The 26,780-nt window shown below is 36.9% G+C and overlaps 1 protein-coding gene and 1 long non-coding RNA gene across 3 annotated transcripts in view; one reads left to right on the top strand and one right to left on the bottom strand.

Moving 5' to 3' along the window:
* Positions 1–26,780, bottom strand: part of ARHGAP42 (Rho GTPase activating protein 42) — a 312,202-nt gene that overhangs the window by 139,288 nt on the left and 146,134 nt on the right. For both annotated transcript variants that reach the window (XM_082339914.1, XM_082339913.1), the window contains exon 4: positions 10,757–10,828. In XM_082339914.1, coding sequence (XP_082196040.1) covers positions 10,757–10,828 — 72 coding nt within the window. The remainder of the gene's footprint in view (positions 1–10,756; positions 10,829–26,780) is intronic.
* Positions 10,835–26,780, top strand: part of LOC309604956 — a 36,362-nt gene continuing 20,416 nt past the window's right edge. The window contains exon 1 of the long non-coding RNA XR_014231171.1: positions 10,835–26,535. This is a non-coding gene — a long non-coding RNA (uncharacterized lncRNA). The remainder of the gene's footprint in view (positions 26,536–26,780) is intronic.

The raw sequence follows: 26,780 nt of genomic DNA, 5'->3' as shown, positions 1-26,780 counted from the left end.
ATATACCACTAAACCCATTCCATCTTAATTATCTGTTTCCCTGCGGCTTCCTCTGCTATTCTGTGAACTCCATGAAGGCAAGCATCATATTTTATTTTTGCGTCCTCAAGACTGAACACCATGCCTAGTATAAAGCAGATCAACACCATGCAGTTGAATGTTTTCATATCAGTGACTTAAGGCAAGATGACTGATGGCATGTGCATCAGATTTCTAATGACTCAGAGCTTGGAAAGGAGGATGAGGTAGTAGAGAACCTGTCAATATATTAGATGATAAAATCTACATGCCAAAAGACCTCATGACTTTGGAATGAAGTAACTGAAACATATTATAAGTCTCCATCAAATCCAAAAAGTCTACCAGTCAAGCATGGAATCAAAGAGCTCTAGCTTAAGAGATGCTGAGATTTTACTTTGACCTGAATAAACAATGTGACATGAACAGTGAAAAGGTAAATAATTTTATCGGTCAATATTGATACTTTTTTAAAATGTAGTAACAAGATACCCTTTGGGGCTTCATGTTCAGTTTCCACTGCCAAATTTTTAACAAGAACACTGAAAAATTGAAGCTGTTTATAGAAAACAAGAGTTTGGTAAGTTAGAACAGTGTCATATTAAAACAAAAACCTAAACTTAACAGGGATGTTGAACAAATTCAGATGCTTTCTGACAAATACTGTCCCTGGTAACTTTGACATTTGGTACCCAGTAAATTTTTTTTTTTTTTTTTTTTTTTTGCTGAACTAGACATGAAAATGTTCTGTATTTCCAATGTAACAAAAGGTTTTCATTAATTTTTTAGGGAAAGTAGTCTGAGATTCTTCATAATTTTTAAATCTGTATACATTTCCTAAATATTTAACACACTGATTCATAGTCTTTAGAGGGTTTCTAATTACTTCAATGTGTATTATAAAGTTTTAATTCCAATTTGATATACATAAAATATAGGTGATGGCAATAGGAACAGACCAATAAAGCACCATTAAAAGTCAAGTGCTGGCATAACTCATTTGCAAAACCCCCAAAAAAGAGATTACAAGGTGTAAAAATTAGTATTCTATAAAAATGATTTGGAAAATCCTTCATCTTTCATTTTCTTTCTTAGCTCACCCTGATAATAAACTCTGATATTTTTCTGTTTTTCTTTTTTTCACAACAAACAAGCAACTATTACATTATAAAATCAAATAAAGGATAGCTTAGGTTTCTGATGGTGGTCATTTCATCAGAGCTCCGTAGTTAACATCAAATGGTGCTTACTATAGACCAACATATTCCTGACGCTTGAAACGGACTTCTGTTTGTATCTGCAACTTGCTCTGAATTCTAAAATGTAAACATAAAATAAAATGTTTCCGGTTTTATTGTGTTCTCGTTTGAGTTTTCCACAGAAGTCAATATGAAGTCTCCTAAATGTTTCAGAATATTTCCAACCACTTAAATTTGAAAAAAAAAAAAAAAAATGTAAGTCACTGATAGCCTACCAACCATCTCAAGGACCACTGGGAAGGCAGTAATCCTGAACAAAGAAGGTATAAGTAAAAATAGCAACATGTACAGCATGCTCAGAACCAACATATATATGGTGAAATGGATTTGAGGCATAAACTCTCAAGTAGGAAACTCTTCTGCAGCAGGGCGGCCAACAGATGAGGTAGAGGAAAGAATGCATCTACAAATAAAAACACCACGTCTCAGAACCAAGGAATCCACCTTGTTATCTGGAGAAGATACAAAGTTCACCAGGGAAATGTGCTCTGTGCAGGTGGAACTCTTGATCTCCTCACTGTTGTCTCTATTAGAAGCAAGAGACCTAGAAAATTTTCATTAGAGTTTCTCCCTCCACCAGGGTAACCCTAAGTAACTGGATTTGCTACAGAGAAACCTTCACAACAAGGAAACAGGTTTGATTCTCACTGAAGAAGGCTGACCACTGAAGAATGAAAAGAATCTTAACTGTACAGCAGATTTCACTCTCCAGATCTCTGGGCATTGATTTCAATACTGATGCTCCTTAGTGAGACTCCACTGTATTTTTTCAATTCTTATTTACGTATGGCACTTGTAAACTGTGTGAAAATTTTTAAAAATTATATATTTGACCTAAAAATTTAGCATAAGGATCTTCTGTAAAAATACAATTTGTGGGGAAGCTTAAAATGTTTCTTAAGTATCAGTCTTCAGGCATATAATAATTAACATAAATAACATAAGAATAATTAGGAAGGAAAACAGTGATAACCTTATTTACAATTTATTGTAATCAAATTATAAGAGCATATGTTCTTATCTGAGCAATTAGTAGCCACTTAATAAAGTTATAATAATCTACATATGTATGTAAACACAATACACATTTAATACATACTGATGTAATATATATAAATTAAATTGTTCAGCAAAGTGGTTTTTGGGTTACATCCCTATCCAGAAGTCCAACTCTATGTGAGGCTCAGCTTTTCCAATGACTGTCAGGTTCTGAAATATACATAAGAACATGATACCCTCAGAATTTTCAGAGCATGTGGAGACATTGAATAGTACCACCTGTCAAGTATACAGATTACTACTGACTCACTGTCTGCAAGGAATGTGATCTGGTTTGTTTTTCTAGTGGTGGCAATGGGGTCAATTAGGGCTGATATTCGCCTCATAAGAATGCTGTAAAGGATGGTGAAAATACACTATAAAAAAAAAGAAATAAACTATAAAAAAAAAAAGGTTTACATTCCCATGATGGAGTCTGGTGCCAAACAACTGAATTAGGTATCAGAAGGCCTGGATTTGAGTCCCAGATAGAACACATGTGCACCTCTGGGTTGTTGGCAATGCCACTTGGTCTTTCTGGGTCTCAGAGAGTCATCTGAAGAATGACAATACTTCCAATTTTGTTAGACTGTTATAAGTAATAGTGCCCCATAGACTGTATAGTGTTATTAAATTATAGGTAATGTATATCTAAGGCCTTCTGGCTTGGTAGCCCCGTGAACCACTCTATCTAAATATTTAGCAATCAAGTTGCATTTGTCTCTGTCCATGAAAAAAAATAAGGCAAACTAACCTATATGAACAATGACCTTACTTTTACTGCAGTACGTTGATTAATGCTGACAGAAAGGATATAATAGCAGTAATTATTATTAATTATAAAATAAGAGCAATTAACATCCTAGTACTTATGTGGAAGAAATTATGCTAAGCAATTTATATGAAATGTCAAATTATGCTATCATATTAATTCTATGACGATGGTTCTATTATTGTCTCCATTTTTCTGATAGCGAAACTTTAAAAAGTATTTAATTATCCAAGTTCACATTTCCTATAAGTACTAAGTGCCAGGTTTTGATTTCAAGTTTGTATGACTCCACAGAACTGGCTGCTAAACAATTAAAAGACATTATTTTGCTCTCTAAATGAGCTAACCAGACAATTTTCTCTGAGAACAGAGAAAAGGAATTAGTATTTCTTGAGCATCAAACATGTGGTGGTGCTACTAAAGTACTCTATAGGCTTGATCTCATTTCTGTTTAAAAATCTAACTCTACTCCTTACTAGTCATATGACCTCAGCCCATTTACTTAACTTCTCTGCACCTCATTTTATTTATCTATAAAATGAGTTTTAGCAGTTTTCTTATCTAATATGTTGGTTATGAGGATTAAATGAGTTTACATGTAACGTGCTTAGGGCAGTACCTGGTTAACTATTATAAAGCGTAACTATTATCATTTAAAAATGTGATCAAATAACAAAATCAGTAATTCTACAACTCTATATAACATAATAGAGTCTACTGATAGAAGGCACAATAAAGGGATGCATAAGTAGTCTCAAAACAACTATCAAATGGTTTCTAGTTCGCCCAGAGAATTCAGTACCAAATACAGTCATTGCCAGAGAATATCTGTCTAAGAGAAAGACTCAGCTCAGTGGCCATCAGCAACATATGAAAAACCAATCCTGACCATTCTCTGTAGGACCTGTTGAAAACAGGAGGAAAGTAAGGTGATTTAAATCCATACTCTGATCCTATAAACCACTTTCCTTTGTTTTTTTAATTAATTTTTATTGGAGTATAGTTGATTTACAATGTTGTGTTGGTTTCTGCTGTACAGCAAAGTGAATCAGTTATACATATACATATATCCACTTGTTTTAGATTCTTTTCCCATATAGGTCATTACAGAGTATTGAATAGAGTTCCCTGTGCTATACAGTAGGTTCTTACTAGTTATCTATTTTATATATAGTAGCATGTATATGTCAATCCCAATCTCCCAATTTACCCCTCCCCCACTTCTCCTATGGTAACCATATGTTGGTCACTGAACTGAGTTATTCACCTAATTTAATGGATAATAAATACTTTGGACTCATGATGAGAACAATCCAAAAGGGAATTCCCTGGCGGTCCAGTGCCCCCTGCAGTAGAAGCCCGGAGTCCTAATGACTGGACCGCCAGAGAATTCCCTTTTGGATTGTTCTCATCATGAATCCAAAGTATTTATTATGCATTAAATTAGATGAATAACTCGCTTTAGTGGTAAACTCTTCTAAATTTGAAATAAGTATCTGTAATTCTTCTAGATTCCCTAAACCATTTGTATACTTGAGACAACAAATTAGAATGCAGCCATTTTTCACATGAAGGAAATCTTAAGGTTGTAAAAGGAATTAATTGTGATACTTAGCCACAGATTTCTTTAGGTACTATACGCTAAAATTATTATTTTTTAACATGCCTTGCCGTGTAATTAACAAATGTTCAGAGGCAGAACCAAACTCTATTATGGACAGAACAAAGGGACAAGAATTATCCAGTTCTACTATAGTTTTCAATAGAAATCAAGGTAAAGAAAATCAAGTTCTATTTTTATATGACTAATATTATATCATTTATTTTTGTTTTAAAACCATGGAAGAATGTTCACATGATTTCCAGTAAGGTCTAAGTGAAAATGAAAACCAGTCTTAAAAACATTTCCCATAGAAATGAAAATGTACCTTTTAACTTTAACGGGTAGTATTTCTCAAGTCTCTTATCTAATAAAACCAGACCATGTTAACTACATACCGTGTGCTGAGGAATTTTTTTTTTTAGAAGAAATATGGACTTTAATGAAGATTCTTTCCCTTTGGTATAAGTGAGACATGTGAAAACATCCAAACAAAAAGAAAAGAAAAAAAAAGGAAGGTGAGGATTTAGATAGTCCAGGCTCCCGTATCCACAAGGCCTAATGACAGAGCAGGGCCGGCCTGGAGAAGGGATTCAGTAACTGCAGGTTTTAAGTGTCCCCATCCCCCCAAGCCCCTGCCCCGTGTGAAACTAACACTCATTCAGCCAAACTTCTGCCTGCCAGCCTCTCGGTGGGAGGTCCAAGTTTCTCTAGTCCTAGCTCACACCCGAATTCTCTCGGCCTCTGGTCTCTCTAGTAGAAAAGATGATGCCACTGGTCCCAACTGCCTCAAAGGCCAGGGTGAGGAAAAATAAATGTAATCGATTATTAGCGTTTTGTGCTCAGGAATAAGCTATGGAAAACAAATTAGGAAAGTAAATCTACAGCCCTAAAATACATGCATATAAAATAAACAACAAATGCAGTTCCAAATCTACCGATGGTATCTGGGGATTGTCTACTGCTTTAGAGTCTCAAAGCCCCTGTTCCCACCTCCACAAATTCCACCTAGGATGACACTTCAGTCATCCCCCCACCACCCCAGCAGGGGGAGGCAGGGCAGAGGCTACAGGGGGAAGGGCTATACTTTGGCTCTAGGGTATAACATGCATGCAACATGGGAGGGGTGGGCTTACCTAATGTATATATGGACCCCCTGGGGTTAGGGCCTGGCCAGGAGGCACTGAGCAAGGGAGGGGTCCATCTCCCCACTGGCTGGGAGGGGGCTCTGAGGCAATCTCTAAGGGTTGCATATCCCCGGGGAGAGGGGACAGCTGCCAGCACCCCCATCCTTGACTTCAGGGGCCCAAGAACTCTTTGCATAAAATATCTTCAGACCCAGCAGATGGCCAAAGGCACAAAGTTTAAACGCTGGGAGGGAGGGTTGTTGAGAGGGGTCTGTGGGGTACCCTGAGCCCAGGGGTAGACTAAAGGTGTGATTCATTCCCCCTTCCCAGGAAGGGTGATTGCTCCATTGGGCCTATCACCACAGGATATTTTCCATTACAAGGAGGCATACTGCCCAGGCCTGTGCTGGGGAATTTTTAAATCAAGACAGATACATTAAATAGGTTTGATTCAAAGTGGGCAAGTTCGGGCTTATTTACAACATTTTTATCATTAAGATATTTCACACTAAAACATTTGTTTGCTAAAAGTAGGGAAAAAATATTTCACAAAAGAGTATTCTAAAGAGCAGCATGGAGTAGTCAAAAGACTGCTGGTCTGAGGAACTGAGTTCTGGTCCTAATTCTGCCCCCAGCCAGCTGGTCAGTCCGTTTATATGTGGAAAATGAGCCACTGGTCACCCAGATTTCTCCCTAATGTATTTGTTTTTGACTAGGAACTCAGATATGAAGTTCTACCAATATTTTAGAGTCAGCCAGTTTATGCAGGAACACGTGTGGAAACTGCAGACATGACGTACAATTCATTCTCTCTGGGGGCAAGGAGGACGCTTCCAATACAATGAAATATAGCTGTTAATATATACAAAAAAGTGTGAAAACAAGTTATAACTCATCTTGCTCTATAATAATGCTGCTCTAGGGATATTCATATTGTGGAAATTCTAGCTGGCATTATTCATTCGGAATACCTATGTTCCACTCATTTCTAGAATTTAAGTCAGCAGTGTATGAGGAGGTGAATTAAAGAAACCAAACATGCACTTCTATGTCTGACACATGTAATAGGTCAGGCCTGCAATACAATTTCATTCTGCATACACCCTCAGACTAAGAACCTTTAAATAAATACATTCTTGACAAGTGTTTATGGATAATTCTTCTAATCTTTAGCTATTCACAAAGCAGGACCCATCTCTTCTGTCCTTCAGTTCAACAACCCCGTCATTAATCTTTTCTAATGCCTCTCACAGATGCAGTGTTTTTTTCCCACAACTGTAACTTGCTCAGGGCCTTGCTTTCCACAGCAAAGTATCAGGTGTCTCAAAGCTCAAAGCTCAAGTGTGTCTCAAAAACACACTTTAACAAAGGAAATGTTTGCGATCCATGGACTTTATCCACTTCGGTTAAATAGGATCATCTGCTTGTGAGGAGAGGGCCACTCTGACTCGGTTGTTTTCCACTAGGTCCAAGCTGAGGAGGTCCTGACTGCAGTGGACCTTAACTGACACTCTTGCCTTCCAGCTGACTCATCAGCCTGAACACACTTGTGGGAAACCTCCACTGTCAAGACTGTGAAAAGTGTAAGAGTGTCATTTGTAGAATTAACTTTATTTACCAAGTAAGAAAATACCTAAGTAAAACAGGAAGTAAAGAGATAGAAAAAAAAAAAAAATCAACATTTCCTACCAAGATGTTTCTGCAATAACAGAAAAAAAGAAAATTGACCTGTACAAATATTGCAGAAGAGAATGCTTGCCTTCTGTTCACTTTACTAAACAAGGATTACTTAGCAGCTGAGAACAATATAGAACTAAGAGCCATCAGGCAAATAAAATACACAGAATCACCGTCACCAAGAGGACCAGTACAACCATATTTATGCTCAAGATTTCATCTGAATTAATTCAACTACAAGTTTAACCTCCCAACGAATAGGTAAGGTCATAGAACACTGTTGTGTGTTCCCAGCTGATCTGTCCAGCAATTGAGATACTTAAAAAACAAAATAAAATGGGTGTAATTGCTCATGCTACTGCAACTGTAGCTAACCTAAACCTGCAAATAAGAATCTATACACATATGAAATTTACTACTTTAAATGGGCCAAAAAGTTGCAATATTCTGTGCTAGAGAAAGAATTCTTCACAAAGGTTTTTAACTTCATAAAAATATCACTGATGAAGTGAAATATGGTAAATCGAGGCTTTGAAGGAAAATGGCTTGATTTCAGATCCATAGTCTGATTTCCCAGCTCTGTGAAATGGTGCATGCAGGTGACCTCATCATTTTCCTCACTGTAAAGCAGATGTAACACCCATACTCACCACTAAGGTTGCTTGTGAGGACTTAATCAAGTCACAGATGTAATAGCTCAGTGAAATCTATCCTGCAGTATAGATCTCAAGAAAGATCAGCTATTATTATTCTTGAAAAGACTTCTTCTTGCTCTGAGACACCACATTCTTGTATTTTCTTCCTTCTTCTGCTTCTTCCTTCTCAGCCTCCTCATCTTTCTTTCTTTCTTTCCAAACATCAAATGTTGAGAGTTCTCAGATTATATAGAATTTAGGTCCTCTTCTCAATCTACTCTTTCCCAGGGGGATCTAATCTGTCTCCATGATTTTAATTATCACCTAGAGGACAATTCCCAAACATATTTCTAATTCAGATCTGAACATACACCTGCTAACTCACCACCTCCATTTGGATGACTCAGAGGAACCTCAAATTCATTCATGGCAAACCATCTTTGCCATCCAAACATAAATGTTCCCTATCTCAGTAAGTGGCTCCAAAAAACACCCAATTTTACAACATAGAACCCTGGGAGTCATCACTGAAATGTCCTGTTGCTCACTTCCCAGTATGTAACCCATTTCCTACCCTTTCCATTTTACCTCTGAAATACATCCCGTTGTCTCCACAGCCAGTGTTCCCTTCTGAATCCAAAATAACTGTCCTTTAACTCCCAAGCATGGTTTCCCTCAAGCAGTCCTGCTTCCTCCAATCTATGCATGGCATGCAACTAGAGTGATATTTTAAAATATCAAAATATTTTATAATATTTTGATCAAATATAATCACTCCTCTACCTACAACTTTTCTTTATCTTATCAGTGAATAAGAGTAAAATAGAATAAGGAGTAAATACAAAGGCATGCACATGTCCTCCATCCCCATGGTCCTCTATATTCTGAACACATTAAAACTTTTTCCACTAAATGTCAGGCTCTTTCCTTCTGAAGAAGGCCTTTATTCATACCTACTCTGTTCCCTCTTCTGGAGTGTAAAGAAGGTTCCTCCCTTGCTGCCCCTGTATCCCCATTTCTAGCTGTTTCTTTCTCATCATTTAGTTCTCTGCTTAACCAATACTTCCACCAGAAGGCATTGCTTGGTTCTCTGGACAAGGTCAGTTCCATTAATTATACTCTCACAAAGCACCCCACACTTCTGTATCACAATCCTCAGTGCATTTGTAAATACACAAAAGATAATAAATGACACAAGTGCAGGGAGCTTGTCTGTCTTGTTTACAATTGTATCCCTTAATCTTATCAAACACCATACTTGCCACAAGTGGGCCAACCAAGATATTGATAAATGTTTGCTGAATTAACACAGAAATGGTTCTGGTTTAGTTCTTGACTTGATAATGCTCATAATTGGTGGAGAAATGCACATAAAACTCTGGTTCAAGGCAGACTGTGATAGCTTTTTATAGGAAATAAGCGTCAGGACTACTTGATTCTGTAAGAAAAAAAAATCAATTCTGGAAGGGGAACAGATATACGAGGAAAGACCCACATAAAGGAAGGCTTCTTTCTGGTGCTGGAATATAAGAGACCATGGAGAGCTAGCAAGACTTCAACAAGTTAAGGGTAAGAAATATTCCAAGGAGGGGAAAAGTTCGGGCAAAGCCATTAGTAGAGCCAGGATATATACAGGGACTAGTGAACAGACAGTTGTACCAGATGAGGGAGGTATACTGAAATGTAGAAAGTGGCCACACTGTGAAAAAATGTCATTATCGAGATTAAACTCTCTCTCTCAGAGACAACCATTGAAGGTTTCATCATTGAAGAACAACTGTTAAACATGGCAAAAATTTGTTAACAGATTAGGGTGGGGACGTAGAGACCAACTAGTAGGCTATTTCAATATTTCAGACAAAAGGGAGGAGAATAGAGGAGAAATATTCCTGCAGGAGAATGAAAGCACTGCTCAAAGAGGGAAGAGGTATGTCATTGACTAATTGGAAAACCAAATCAGAGAAAGGATAGGGGAAGTATGACAGATGACAGGTTCTATTTTGGAAACCCAAATTTTATGTCCTTACATGATGTTGAGAAGGTAGTTAAACACGGATCTAAGAAAGAGGATGCAAGTAAATTTCAGAAATTATTAGGCTCAGGGAAATTTTAATTGATCCATAAGCAATTAAACATTAATGCAAAGGCCTGACAAAGATGTCTAAAGTTTTCCACAAACACTTTATATTATATTCTTAATATTTTTCTTTATATTCTTAATATTTTTATTAAGAATAAAAAATAAAAAACAAATAAAAGGTCTTTTATAATTACTACCTAAATTTTCAATATACATACCTCGTGCCTAATTTTATTTTATATAGATGTTAGGAACGCTCCTCATATTTTTACCATAATTTCACCATCTTTACAACAGTTAATTTCCTACCATTGTTGGGATGGGAGGAACCCACTTATGCTGACTTTTTCTCTATTCAGTAGAAGAATAATATCTTTTCTGTGTTTAAAAGAATTCCAGTCTTTGTAATAGGCTCTGTGCAAAAATTTTAAATGACGTATGGAAGTTTTAAAAGGTCATTCTAATTTCAAAAATGTTAACATCTGAAATTACATTTGTCATCTTTAATTATCAGGAGAATATCCAAAGAATAATAAAATGCAACACTTACTTTTGCTGCACCTATTTGTTCTTTGCGAAATTTCTCAAGTGGCGCAATTAATACATCATTAGCGTTTTGAATCTGAAATCAAAAATGCAAATACGTTAAATTCTGTATAAGTCATGCAAACAATATTGAAATAAAGATGGCTCCTTTATTCCACTTATTTAAATAAACAGCTTTTCTTCTCCTTTGCTTCTATAAATGAAATAAAAATACCTCACGTTATATAGTCTTTTTCTATTTTATAATTATTTTCACAAATTATTTCACTTCATCCTAACAATAATGTGAATAATGTGAAAGCACGTACACATGGTGAGATCTTAAATACTTAAATTTCATATTCTAAAATTTAACTAAAATAGCACATCAGATACTAAATTTTAAAATACCTTTAATTATACTGGTTTAATGTAGTCAGTTCAAGCATCATTTTAAAACTGAGCCATATAAAAGCTCTTCCATCTTGCCACTAGAATGTTATAATTCTACAGCTGCAAAATAAAATAAGGCTTATTTTTTCCCTATTTAATTAGATTCCTTACCCTTGGGATTTGCCTGAATGTTCTCATTTCATACTGTTTGCATTTCATTTCAATGAACAGTATTTTAGCCCAAAACTCCAAATTGGGTTTTATTTAAATTTTAAAACAGATAAATCTTTAAATTGATCTGCAAGAATATTGTGAGGGGGTACGAGGTGGGGCAGGGGCAGTGACTGGATACGAGGAGACAGACATTTCTAAGGAGAGCAGTATGCTAGAAGGAAATCTTGATTTTCAAAAAATCCCTTTAGAAAGCATTAAAATTAAACATAGGATCTTAAATGTTCTCACCCCAAAAAGAAATGGTAACAATGTGACAAGATTGAGATATTAGCTAATGCCATGGGTGGTAATCATTTTGCAATACATAAATGTATCAAATCAACATGTCGTACACTTTAAACTTACACAATGTTATGTGTCAATTATATCTCATAAAGCCGAGGGGGGGCTTCCCTGGTGGCGCAGTGGTTGAGAATCTGCCTGCTAATTCAGGGGACACGGGTTCGAGCCCTGGTCTGGGAAGATCCCACATGCCGCAGAGCAACTAGGCCCGTGAGCCACAACTACTGAGCCTGCGCATCTGGAGCCTGTGCTCCGCAACAAGAGAGGCCACGATAGTGAGAGGCCCGCGCACCGCGATGAAGAGTGGCCCCCGTTTGCCGCAACTAGAGAAAGCCCTAGCACAGAAACGAAGACCCAACATAGCAATCAATCAATCAATCGATCTTTAAAAAAAAAAAAAAAAAGCTGAGGGGGGAAAAGGTAGGCCCAGTTAACAAGATTATCATTCATTCTACCACTGTGATAATTACATGACATTACATAATTAGCAAATGTTAAGATGAAAGAAAAACCTATTTTTCAAATAGGTCACTATTTAAAAATAGGTTAAAGAGTATATAGGAGTTCCTTGTATTCTTCTTATAATTTTTCTGTAAGTTTGAAATTATATCAAAATTTTAAAATTTCAATAAAAGGGTTTTACTTTCACTTATTTTCACTAAACTGGTTATTCTCTAGTCGAATTATGGAATTTATTTCTTAAATTCCATAGTCTAAACACACAAAGATAGTATACACAAAAATAAAAACTAAAGTAGTAACGCCTTCCATGATTCTGTCATTCTCCAACTTGCAGGAAAATGAGATGACCTCTTGAAAAGAGGACCTAAAATTCTCCATTGTGAAAACATACAAAGTAGATCAATAGTCAAAATCCTTCCCAAGACACTGAGGGCAACTGTAGATACCTCTGACATCCATTACCTACTTCTCATTTGTGAGCTCAAGACAGGCAATCCCTCCAGATACACTGTGCAGGCATTGCATCTTACTACAGAGAGATGATTGGAAACAGTAGCAAAGTAGCTCACTTTAAATTCTCACTCTCTAAATCCTCTTTGCCCTCATGAAACTCCAAATACATTTAAACACACACATATATATTTCTCCAGATTTTACAGAGGTAATAAATAGCTGATTCTGCCTTTAAAGTTTGCATAAGGGGAAAGACAATGTCATGGACACTTTAGTGTACTTTGGAAAAATAGCAACAATAAAGGCTAACAGTCACTGAATGTTTACTTTATGCTGGAAACCAGCATGATCAATGTATTTAAAGTTAATGTACTTAAACAGGGAGGTATGTCTCAAGTGGTGAAAACTCCAACAATGAGGGTGAATACCAAGATATACAGCACAGCACTTAAGTATACGTATTTAAAATCAAGAATGCCTGAGTTTAAACCCAGTTCTATTGCTTATGAGCTGCTATTTAACCATTCTGAGCATCAGCTGCATCACCTATCCAACAGCTTGGTTCTAAGGATGAAGATGATAAATGTAAAACACTTAGCTCAGTGCCTTACAACTAGTAAGTATTAAAAGTTTAAGGCTTTTAATATGTCCAGATAAACACAGATAATGTATCTCATTCTGTAATTATATACCTGATACACTTCTTTATCTTAATCTTCTGTGCTACTCTTTTGGTTGAAGTGCATCTATGTGCACAAAATGAGAAGGTATTTTCCCATGAAAGTCACAAAAGACAGATGGTCTAGACTCTCCTACATTCAATCACTAGGTATTTATGTATGTGCCAAGCACATTGCTGAGCTATGTGGGGAAGGGAAAAAATTAAGACATGGGCTAAACCTTCCAGAAAGTTGATGTCTACTTGTGAAGAGGGAAAAAATTATTCACCCAACAAGTATTTAATGCTCATAAAGCCCTGCTAAAATTTTCAGAAAAACTGAGACAAAACTGATTACATTGAGAATAGTTACATGATAAACTATGCAGAATTCCTCATAAATATGTCAGAATTTTGACAACAGGAAAGATCCATGAGAACTAAATAAGTCAAGGTAGTATTTGCATAGTGGATGTGAATTAGAAGCAGATATGAATTGGACACACCAAAGAGAAAAAATATCCTAGGAACAGGGAACACCATGAAAAAGGCAAGGGGGGGTAAAACTAAGCATGGAATGTGAGAAGGGGGAGTGCAGTGCAGGAAAAGAAACTATTTATTCCACACTCATTAAGAGTCCATCCCCATTGTGAGTGCATTGACCAAGTTACAGGCCTTCAGTTAACTTTTTAAAAATGGGAACGGCACAATGAATATAAAGTACGTTGAACAGTTTTGGCACATAGCAGGTTCCATATGTTATTAACTGATAACATTATCTAACTGGGGAAAAGCATGTACATTATTAGTAGGAAACTTAACTGGAATAAGTATGGAAAGGATACCCATAATCTAGGCAAAGTAACCTGAACATGGAATCACTGCTGGTTTCTAAAAAGAAGATTAATGTAAAAACTTGTTCTAGGAAGTAATATGTGGGATACTTTGAGATTGAAGATATAAAGACAAGATATGCAAGCTGAATGCCTGGGAGAAGAACACAAGTTTGAAGTGATAACTAGATCGGGGGCTGAGGTGTTGACAGATGGGTAGCAGGGAACTGCAGAGGCAGGTGTTTAAAAAAAAAAAAAAATTAAAAGGACCCAGAAGGAGAGGAATCAAAGGTGACATTAAGTTTTTTGCCTCAGGCACTGCAACTTTGGCACCACATTAAGAACTAGGATAAATGAGGTAGGGAGTATGTTTGGTAGAGAAAGAATAAAGACAATGGATTTCACTTTGGACCTATTACATCTGATGCCATGGGAAGACTCAAAAGAAATATTGCAGCAGAGCATACCACCTCAAAATAGCAGAACTAATCAATATGAATAAAATGGTTTTTTGTTGGGAAGGGAAAAATTAGAAAAGAGAGTGGATGCGGGGACTTCCCTGGTGGCGCAGTTGTTAAGATCCCCCTGCCAATGCAGGGGACACGGGTTCGAGCCCTGGTCCGGGAAGATCCCACATGCTGTGGAGCAACTAAGCCCATGAGCCACAACTACTGAGCCTGTGCTCTAGAGCCTGCGAGTCACAACTACTGAGCCCGCATGCTGCAACTACTGAAGCCCACATGCCTAGAGCCTGTGCTCCACAACAAGAGAAGCCATTGCAATGAGAAGCCCATGCACCAAAATGAAGAGTAGCCCCCACTCACTGCAACTAGAGAAAACCCATGCGCAGCAATGAAGACCCAACACAACCAAGGAAAAAAAAAAAAAAAAGAGAGAGAGAGAGAGAATGGATGCGGATCTGTATACTAAGACACTGGCATTCACATTCATATCCAATAGTTTAAATCTCTGCCACAATTCTTATGTGGCTTTTATGTAAGTATGACCTGGGAATAAAACAAAACTTGAGGATATGAACTTGAACCAAATGTGATCATTAACAACCACGCAATGGGGCAAGTATTACTTCCCATCTCTATTTCTTCCATATTTCTTCATTTTTTTTCTCTTGTTTTTGGACTTGCTCAATTTTTTTTCTCTTTCTTCTCCCTACTCTCATTCTATTAATGTGAAATTGAAGGAATAACACATAAATTCCAGAGGTACTAAACAGAGAAAAATGAAGGGGGAGAAAAACATCCAATGGAGTGATAGAGATAACAAGAGAGATGATTTGTTGAGTGTTTAATGTGTGCCAAGTACTATGCTAAGCCCTTCACAATATTGAGATTAAAGTTGATTTTATGTAATGAAGTTCAAAACCTAAAAATCATCTAGAATATATCAAGAATATGAGTGTTAAAGTTAGACCCAGATCCATTTTGAATCTCGGCACCTAAACTGCTAAGACTTGATGTCTTCATTCCTATACCTTTTAAGGTTTTTATAAAAATCAAAGGGAAAATATATGTATTTTTAAAATAACAAGCACAGATTTGGCATATGGCAGGCTTTCGATAAATGTTTGTTTCTTCAGAGAATTCACAACGTCAACTATGTGTTCAGAACCTTCCTAAGCGGTCTGAGAATGTCCCAAGCTGATTTAAAATGTAGTTATTCAAAAGGTAGAAATTGAAATCCAAATTAATTTAACAGAACAGAGACCCATTCAGAGTATCCATCTACAGTGGTAGATAACACAGGAACCTAAATTTATCCATAAACCATAATAACATATGTGTGGTTTTACATCTGAAATATGATGCTTCTTTTGTATGCAGTCGATGGGCTGTTGCTCACATCATGTGAATCTAAATTCAAGAGATCAAAATGGAAATGCCAATACTCAAAGGGTACAAACTGGATTTACAACCCGATCTGGCTGCTTCTGACCCTCACCTTTGTACACCCCCCAGGGAACACATGCCTTTCATCCCTACACACTGGTCAATCACAGGGATGAAATTCTTCAAATCTGAAGTAATCCAAGTGTGAAGTAAAGAAGGTATCTAAATTTTTGTTAGTTACTGTTACTACTGCATAATAAAGGAAAATAACATACAAAATGCTAGAAAACCATAACTAAAAATGTGAATCTGGGGTACAACTCTGGTGAGTTAACTTTCACAAGGTTTAAAAAAGAATCCAGAGAAATGCAATTCTGGCTCACATGGAACTCTCTCTCCCCAGATTTACGCAAGAGGCTTGATAAAACTCCTTCCAGAAGGTAATTCTTGGGGGTGAGGAGGGTGGGAATCAAGTCACAGAGTTCAGGAGATTCAGGCTCCCATAATATTTGTGGAACGTGTTACTTTGCATGACCTCACTAAGAAGCTTTAGGAAAAATACAAAAGCAATTTTAATGCTCTCCCTAGATATTGATAATATAAATTCTTGAAAAGGTCATATTTCAGTAATTAAGGCACAATTAACGATTATCTATTTTATAATTCTTAATCATTACCTAAACCTTGGGTTTAGGCAACTTATTTTTATAGATATTGGTCCATTTTTAAATCCAAAAATAATCACCAGCTATTTCACTTATTTTTTGCAGCAGAGAAGCAAATCTGATATTGGGTAAGACTTTACAATACTGCATTTACTGGGTAGACACACTTTAACTGTGGGTGTGTTACATTAAACCAGGCAGTTAAGCTTGCTGTTGCTTTTCTTTTGCTATTTCAAACGGTTCTAATAAACAGCCACAAGGGAGTGCTCATAAATCGCTCAAAAGTAATGGCTAGATGTTTTTATGTGGTTAGAAGAATGATTATCCAAACATGTTTGGGTTTTTTTTTTCTCCAAGTATACATGAATTATTATTTTCTATAGACCGTGAATTTTCAAGTGCTGTCCTATAGGAATTTTCAATGCTTGCTTTTCACTGCTGAGAGCCTTACCATAATTTGTTTGTCCAAGGAAGTGAGTAGTGATGGAATAAAACAAATCTGAAAAGTAATTCTTCTTACACTTTTACTTTCTCTCCCCCCTCCACGTTTTGGTTAAACTTGAGTGTTGTTGGTACCAGTCACAGATCATCACATATCAATGATTATAGTGTCCCACCAGGATGTAAGATTACAATTCTGTACCTCAAACTATCAAAGCTCTGAAAGACTCCAGGTTTTGAAGAGAAGATTTAATGATTTTCTGCAGTGCTATCAAAAGCAACTGTTTGACAAGGCTACAAGAGAACAAGTTATTTACAGAAATAAAACATGGATGATGTAGCTCACTGCAAAAACAATTTCCTGTTGAGATGCCTATTATAGCCAATCCACACAAAGGGGAAAGATCACAAAGGTATGTAATAATGAGTAGAGTGAACACAATCAATGTGGAAGACACCTATAAATAGTCTCTAAAGCAAGACTGGATCATTTTCCCATTGGTATTTGCAACTGGGAAAATCAGATAGGAGTCCTAATTTGGGATTACAGGCAAGTATCTCTCCTTGGCCTGTTCCAATCCCCGTCCTATTGCCCCCTCCTTTTAGATGAAGCTCTGGCAAGTGGTCTAGGGACAGCCCGAGGCTCACGCTGAGACTGGTCAAGTTAACTCTCCACTACCTCACAAGAGTCAGTCCTCTAAGTCAGCAAACCCACAGCTCTTCTAAACTAGAACTCAAAACCCAAATCTCACAGAAAGTGTGAAGGATAGACATATGAACAAGACTTTCACATAATAAGTACCATGATGTCAAAACTAAATGCATTTTACTTTATATCCTTTAATGTGAGCAGCAAAGTACTTTTAAAGATGTCTTCATCTTTAAAAAAAAAATGTAAGGTTATCTGGGTACCACAGTAATCCATTTAATTCCTACTTGAATGTCACTTATTACTTCAATATTGGATGTTTTGATTCTCTCTATTAAGTCGGTGTTCCATTATGAATCCTCCTTCAATGGACCTCATCTATTTAGATCCAACTCACTTATATTTAATATTAGTTTCATCTTTACTTTTACCAGTAATAATACTTTTCTTATAGGAATATACTTAGGAAAAGAAATTTAAGTTTTTGGAGAATGGTGCTATATGAATCCCATCTTTTATTTCAAAAAATAAGTAGAAGTACACTCTCCAGGAGAATGCATGGATTTTTATTTAATTCTCAAATTATCCCATGAAAACTGTGCAATCTCAGTCAAGTTACTCAAACTCTCCATGTTTGTTTCCCTTTCTACAGAATAAAGATGATAACATGCCTTTATCTCATAGCCTGTTTACAAAGATTTTTACATTTTATGTATAATGATCGTAAGAGCTTATTAATACAAAGTTGTACTTGCTTCCTACTAAATTCATTCTTTTTGAGTAGGTCAATGCAATATCACTTTTTAAAATGACTTAGGAAGTTGCTACTGGAGTTTTATATAAAAGAGTGAAATCGCACCAGCACATACTGGATGTCAAGGCTTCTTAAATGGAACACACAGGTTCCTAGGCCAAATAGCAAGCAGTCCTCTCTGCTTCTAGAACTTACAACTGTCCGGAATATAACTCAAAGTAAAGTTAACTCTTTTTTAATAAAACCATCTATACACATAAGATGAGGGAGAAGAGCATTCATCCAAGAAGAAACTGACCATTTTCACAGAATCTAGCTGAGAAAGGAGAGGAGAGGGGTAAATTGCAAAATTTCATACAACCCACTGTGATCTAATAATGTCATTAACTCTAGGTTGTACCAAATGAAATTCTCTGAATACTGAGTTATTTGGACTAGAAAGGTAAGTTATTTTTCTTAGATTTTTTTGTCATTCTTAAACTACTTTTGCTTTATTTCTTCTTACCCAGCAATCACTAATGGGAGGTTAAACTAAGAGTACTTTTACAGCATTCAAGCATTATGGAAAACATCTGTAAACAACAGATCTAACCATAACATACTGCCTCCTCACAAACTTGTGTCTACTTATTGCCATTCTGATTACTACATTTATAACTATAATAATAGAGGCTTTAAAAAAAAAAACAGCAAAAAAGAAGGTCAAACTATATTTCAGCTGTAAATAACAAGATATGTGAAGGGTCAAATTAAAACGGACATCTTAAAAACCAGTTAAAACAGTTACTCCAAACATCCTGCACATACCTTCATTGTAACAAATACTTTTCTTTTGATTTTGACCAAAAAGTATGCATTTAGGAAAACACTTTTATAGACTATATGGCTGCATTACCTCAAAGGTCACACAAGGAAAATGTTGAGGTTAAATCTACCTTTGAGAACACAGGCTCCAAATAATATAAGAAATGCTGCAACCTCAGTTGTTTCAACGTGTTAAATAATTGCTCCTACTTCCGACTAGGTAAAAACATCGTGCAAAGAAACTGGTGACGTTACTTCTGCCAGTCTTCTACCTTTGGACATTCTCAGGAAACCTCAGGATCTCCTGCACTTGCGCACCTCTGGTGGCATGGCTATTAGATTCCAATGATGCCCTTATGGTTGTTAACCCTATAGGAGATGGCCAAAGATTTTCCTGTAACACAGCTGTCCCATGTATATCAGTGTCCTTGTGATGATGGAAATATAGCTCCTCCCCTCTCCCCCACTTTAAAAATCAGAAACCCTGTATAGCCTGAGCTGAGACAACTATAGCCACAGTGAAGATTTTTTTCTTCCAGGTTTATCCCCGAGCTTAGAGGGGTCAAAGTGGCTTTATGTGTGAGGGCAGCGGGAGGGAGCTTCAACAAATTGATAATTTATGTAATTGAATGTTTATCACCTCCTCCTCTTTTAATACTGTTTCTTCTTGCTAATTTTCCTCTACCCTTCTCAGTATTCACTACTAAAAATATCCTTGGAGAGAGAAATTAGAATCATGCATCTTTTGAAAATTCTTCATTTGTGAATTTAAGCAAACTTCTAAGAGTCTTTGCAAGTTTATAAAAGAAATGAAAATTCATTAATTAAATTCACAGTCACAGTTAATTTACAGCAATTACGTTTTAGTAGCTAGACGTTAATGTATTTTAATCATAATTGCTCAGTATTTACGTAATAGCAGATTGTTAAAACCTTAAGGAAGATTTAAGATATCCCAGTGTATATGCAATTTCTTAAATTTCTTATTGCAGCTTTGCAATAACAGAAGGGCTGGAAGACAAAGGAGGAGGGGGGTGAGGAGAGAAGGGAGGAAGGAGTTTTACGGAGGATAAAGATGCACATAAACAAAGCCAAGACTGACCTAACCAAAACAAGGAGTGACTGAGAAAGATTAGGACTTTGGGCTGCGGGCCAGTGCTGTGCTGGGGCGAGCGCACGGGGCAAGCTCACAGTGGCTCCCGGGATCCATTACGTGGCATCTCTTCCCAACCTGCATTCGGCAACTTGGGCCAAAATCATCTGAGGTGAAGATGTCTACACCATGGAAATCAGCAAGCATTACAAATCAGGGTTTTTTATACACATGTACACACACCCCTACCTGAGTGCTGGCAGTTAACTTTTTACCAGCACATCACAGCTTAGAGCTAAACATGTATTTTGAAGGCACCAATACTGAACCATAAACAATGGTAAAGAGTGCTAACTATACAAGATTCCTTTTATCTAGTTATTAACGCATCTCTTTAAAACATGTATGCGTGGGCTTATAAGATTTCCAATTTAGTATGTCTTTCTCAATACCTAAAAGATTGAACTCATTTGTACTTCTTTACACTTAAACTTACTTTTACACAAAGCAAGGCTTTTGCATTTCCTGGCTTCCACAGCGACACCTTGAACAAACTTCTACTATAGCAATGATGACAAATAGTTTACACTTCCCAAGTTTCTCTGAGTGACAGCAGGTTTCTGTAGTGCTGGCTTGAGAAGATTCTGAAGCTGAACCTGGGCACTGAAGGATGATCACAAAATGCTGGCTATAAACATCTCCTGCTAACAAGAGTGGCAGTACTCATGCTGCAGGTTATTTATGTATCTATCTTTCCAGCCCTGTAAAGGTAGAGATAATGTCTTATTGATTTTTTAATAGTCATTGCCCAGCAAAGTGCTTTGACGTAGTGGAAACTCAACATACTACTGCTAAATTGATGAATAAAGTTATTTCTGGTAACGTAATTGGTACCTGCAATGAGTTGCTGTAACAAATACTGTTCCTCATAATATTACTGAGGATGACAACCTACCTATAGGAAACTAAATATTTTTGAAAATAAGAAAAGTAGTTCTATAAAATGTACTCTGATATATGCTGTGTAATATAGGTAGCAATCTATAACTATATGGGTAGCAATCCGAAGCTAAGCTCATCACTATTATCTTTAGAAAAAAATTCAGTCACGGAAGAACAAATAACTATTAACTTACAATGACTTCTTATATTCACACAAGGTTCTTGACTTATAAATTAGTTTTGCAAAGAAAAAAAATGCAACACTGTACTTCAAGTCGAAACACCACAGAGGGCAGATTATTATCATACAAACTGCCATAGTGGGCTAAAACGGAAAAAGCAGTAACTCCTCAAAAATAGGGGATGCAAATCACCTTCCAAATTCTTACTACTCCTCCTTCCTTAAGGTTGGTTACACTGTTGTGATGAACTGAAAACTTGAGAAAGAAAACCATATGGCTCTGTTAGATTTTAGCTGGAAACCAGGACAGGGGTTTGAGCGGGGCAGTATGTTATAGAACATAGGCTGAAAGCATAGAGGAGAAAAGCAAACCGGTCAATCCCATCAGGTAAATGGAGAAATGGATTCTAGAGCACACACATAACAGTAATTCGTGAACACTTACCATGGGCCAAGGGAGTTCTCCTTCAGTCCTCCCAACAGCTCCATAAAAAAGTAAATACTATTATTATTATTCCCATTTCATAGTTAAGGAAACTGAGACCCAAAGAGGATAAGTAACTCGCCCAAGGTCACAAATGGCTGGTAGGTAGCAAGGCCACACCATGAACCCAAGCAGTCTGACTCTAGAGTTGGTATTTCTAACCACTCTACTATATATACCACATTACACATTCTCAGACAATAAGAATACACTGCAGGACCAAAAATAAGTCTTGCCCCCAAATAAAGTTACATGAAATATGAGTAAGGCTGTCATTAAAGAAAGGAAAAAACAAACAAACAAAAAAGAGCTACAGTGTTAGAGCAATGAGATGATTATTTTCCTATTTTCTAATTTCTAAACCCTGAAATGTGGATATATTATTTTCACTATTACAAATCTTTTTTGGAAAATGATAAACACTTTTTATTGCATCCCCAAACAGTTTCACTATTGTGCTGATGTCATATTTATGTGTGTGATAAAAGGTCAAGCTAAGTTGAATAATAATGATTTTCCTGGCTCATGAAATGCTAAGTTGTAATAATGTAACACTGAGGTAAGAATCAGCATAGACAGATGGAAGATTAGGAAGAGATTTCTGCAATTATTAACTTAAAATAGGAGCATTTCCCCCCCCCCCCCCCCCCCCCCAGAATTCTATCCAACTAAAGTTTGGGAAATGAGAAAAAAGGGGTATTCTTTGAGAAACATAACCATAATAGTACTGCCTTTTCCTAGTTCACTTTCCCTGGTACAACACTTACTTGGGATGTTTATGTCACATACTATCTTGATATAAATAAACACAGGAAATACTGTAATTGGGACTTGAACAGTTAAGAAAAAAACAGCACCAGAAACTAATACACACACAGTATATCTTTCCTATAAATGACCTCTGTAGCAACTGCTTGAATGTGACTATTTTAAGGATGTCTGGGGGCTGGGGGAAGAGAAAATAATCTTCTGAAATAAATAATTCCTTAATTGAATAAAGCAACAAATTGAATCGCAGTGCTGTTAAAAATAAAACCAGAAAAAATTGATTAAAAGAGAAAACGTCAGAGCTTTAATACAGAATTACAGAAGTCCATGAGTACCCAAAAGTTATCTAAGTCCTACAATTTAGCAAACAAGAGATATGATTTATTTTGCAAACATTTTCTTTTAAACTTTCCCAGGCATTTGAGCACAGGCTCTTAGTCATAGCTAAGAATTACTTCCCAAATAAGTTCCATATGTTATAACTCTCGTTCCTGGTCTTTTCCAAAGCCAGATCTGGTCATAAACTATGAGCTAGTTTACCACACTGTACAGCTGTCAAAAACTTTTCTTACCCAATGAAGTAAAGAACCTCATTCAGCCCTTTCTGTGAGGTCTTATATCATGTGAAATACGAGGGCTATGTCAATACTAGAGAAATTCCCTTTACAACACACGGCAAATATAAAAAAAAAAATACACTTTTCCTTATCTGTGAAAAGTATGTCCCAATAGAAAACACCGTCATTTAATAAATCATTAACATCTGACCTCTCCGGGGCTTACCCTCAGGCTATGGCTTGAATTACATTTGGTTCATAGAACTGGGTAAAAGGATGTTTAAGATTCTTTTCCAGAAAATAAAGCTTGAAACTACTTTCCTTCCTGACAGCAGCAGACAGCCTGAGACCTTCAGACTCTAGAGCATTTAAGATGACACGCAGAACCTGAAACAATGCAAAGCAGTAATGCTATGTTATGAGACACCTGAAAAGGTATGGGAAAAAATCTCTTGCTTCTCTCTTTTTCTGCTTCCTCTTAAAAAATTAAGGGATACTATACTTAGTGGAGAACAAAAGTTTGCACCTCAGATGCCCAGTTTACACAAACAAGAAGACTGATGCTGCTGGTAAAACCCTACTTCTTATCTCAACATTACCCAGATTCCCAAACAGAAGCCCGACAGGACAATCCCTGTCACTTTGACTGCCGACAATCACATACTGTTTGTAAATTTCTGCTTCTAGTAATTCCTAACATATTCTAGTATACGACTAGAGTTAAGGCATATTTTAATTAATCTAAAAATTAATGAATCTGAAAATGTTGGATGAGAAAATGCACTGTCAAATAATTCAGGAATTCTAATAAAGCTGGACTGTATATTACAACTATCAAAAGAAAAATAGCTTTGCATATACCAATGTAAAGACACAAAGCTAATGAAATCAGTGCCCAAAAGCTTCCACCCCATCCCTACTAAGCATATCGTCATGAGATCATCTAGGTGTATCTTTAGGTCATCTTCAATGGCCTTTTGACCTCATCAGCTTTCAAGAATTCCCTTGCAGCGTAAAAGAAGCAAAGACAGACTCAACTAACTTACCTTTATCTTACATTTCAAGATAAGAGAAAACTCTACATCCTATCCATGGGTGACCTAATGTAGTTTCATGCCTCAAATATTACAAGAAGAGATGGCTTATAAATCTTGTCTCCAGCCCAGACATTTCTGCTAAGCTCCCTATCTGTAAACCAAGTGTCTGTCCCATTCCCACAGGCACCTCAAAAACACACCCCCAAGACAGGGCCCAACCTTCTCTACTCTCTCGATTTGTCTCCTCTCAGTGAATGGCACCAAATTCAGCCAGCTGCCCCATCATCCTAGCCTGCAGCCTCTTCACCTTCCACATCCAATCCATGGTCTCCCCATGGCCTCAGCATGCATCCCACCACCTCTTCCCAAGATTACAGCAATATCCACCTTACACATCTCTCAGCACCCAGTATCGAAATCCACTCATTTTTAATTTTCCACACAGCTGCCAGAATAGTCTCTATAAATTAAAAAAGAGTATGTCAATCTCCAGCTTTTATCATCTCTCCACAACCTTCAGTATAAAAGACCTTTCTTTAGCCCACTATCCCAAGATCCTTAATGAAGGGGCCCCTCCCAAGCTCCTGATAACCTTTTCTGTGGCCACTCCCCCATGGGAAGTCTTCTCTTTACCACACAGCATGACTTACAAGCCCTAGATCACACTGTGACCTTTTCTAAAGTTATCTTTCCCTAGTTCACTTGTTCCATTCACTATCTAAATGTCTCTTAGGTATCCTTTAAACCTCAGCCCAAGTGTCACATCCTTGGTAAGCTTTCACTAATATTCCAAGTGTAAGGTGTTTTGTTTTGTTTTTTATTGAAGTACAGTTGATTTACAATGTTGTGTAAGTTTCAGGTATATAGCACAGTGATTCAATTATACACACACACACACACACACACACATATATTCTTTTTCAGATTCTTTTCCCTCTAAGTTATTACAAAATACTGAGTATAGTTCCCAGTGCTATATAGTAGGTCCTTGTTGGTTATCTATATTATATATAGGAGTGTGTATATGTTAATCCCAAGCTCCTAATTTATTCCCCACTTTCCTCTTTGGTAACCGTAAGTTTGTTTTCCATGTCTGTGGGTCTATTTCTGTTTTGTAAATACATCCATTTGTATCATTTTTTTAGATTCCACATACAAGCGATATCATATGACATTTGTCTTTCTCTCCCTGTCTTACTTAACTTAGTATGATCATCTCTAGGTCCATCCATGTTGCTGCAAATGGCATTCTTTTTTATGGCTGAGTAATATTCCATTGTATATTTTAAGGGCCTTCTTCAAACTCCCACAGGACTGGGATCATACCACTATCTCAGCAGATCACAGAACACTGCAGGCCACCTAGTGCCAGTCTGTCTTCCCAACCAAATTATGAGTATTTCTGAGGAAATGCCTATGCCTCCCGCTTTCACTTGTGTATCCTCAAGATCCTAGAGTAGTATCTGAGGCATACTGTTACAGGCCAAAAAAACATTTCTTGGTACAAGCCCACTGGGGTTGGGGAGCAGGTGGGGAAAGGAGCTAGAAGTTAGAGAATAGAAAACGCCAAGATCAAACTGAAGTAAGATGAACAATGCTGGACTTTGCATTCATGCAAACTAAATGTCATTTTCCTATTCATATACTAGTTTCGGTCTCAAATAATAGTCCATTCATTCATACACTAGTTGAGTGTGAAGTGTTCTGAAAGCACTGAAGAAGGGGAAAATGGAAGTATATGGATATCAATATTAAGGACCCCCTACCTTTGTCTCTTTGGGGACAAATGAGGATTTTAACAGATAATGAAGGTAGCCTACCTTCTACTTGGGCATGCCAGATTATAGATATCTTCACTATATATGCAATCAAAGGCTAATCACATCAGTAAATTTTCATTTCTACTTTTAAAAGGTGAATGGATAAGATTAACTTCTGTAACTTATTCTGATTCTTTATTTACTCTAGTTACCATTTTGGAAATAAATCTTGAATAAGTGCTGGGGATAGGGGAGGGAGAACAGGCGTGCTGGGGATAGGGGAGGGAGAACAGGCAAGCTGAATGCTATTTGGCAAACCAAGCTATCCCTAGATGTTTCTTAGGGATGAATAAGCAATGCCTGCTGTCTTATCACTGGAAGATGCCTTGCTACCCTGTGCCAAAACTTCAATTAGGCTTATCAACACCCTTGAAGAATGAGGAATGAAAAACAGAGCTTCTTGCGGCCTTTGAGCTTACCAGCCAGGGAGCACACTACATCAATAAGGTACTAAATTACATTACTGTGTTACAGTTAGAGCACTTAGGCCAAAAGGCAAAAATAAGGGCAAGCTAAGTCAAATTGTGAAGTGGATAAAATTTGTTTTCAGAAACTTCTACCTCTTCAGTTGCCACTACAGAGGCTTTATTTGGCCTTTATTCCAGTGTGTTTATTCAGGTCACACACCACCATCCCCTTTCTCTCCCACTTGAGCCCCTCACCGAAGACTATACTCCCAGGGAACCTGATAA

This window comes from Balaenoptera borealis (assembly GCF_965194805.1).
Source record: "Balaenoptera borealis genome assembly, chromosome: 11".
In the NCBI taxonomy this organism is placed as follows: domain Eukaryota; kingdom Metazoa; phylum Chordata; class Mammalia; order Artiodactyla; family Balaenopteridae; genus Balaenoptera; species Balaenoptera borealis.
Note: the sequence above shows the minus strand (reverse complement) of the source record. Positions and strands in the feature narration are given on the sequence as shown.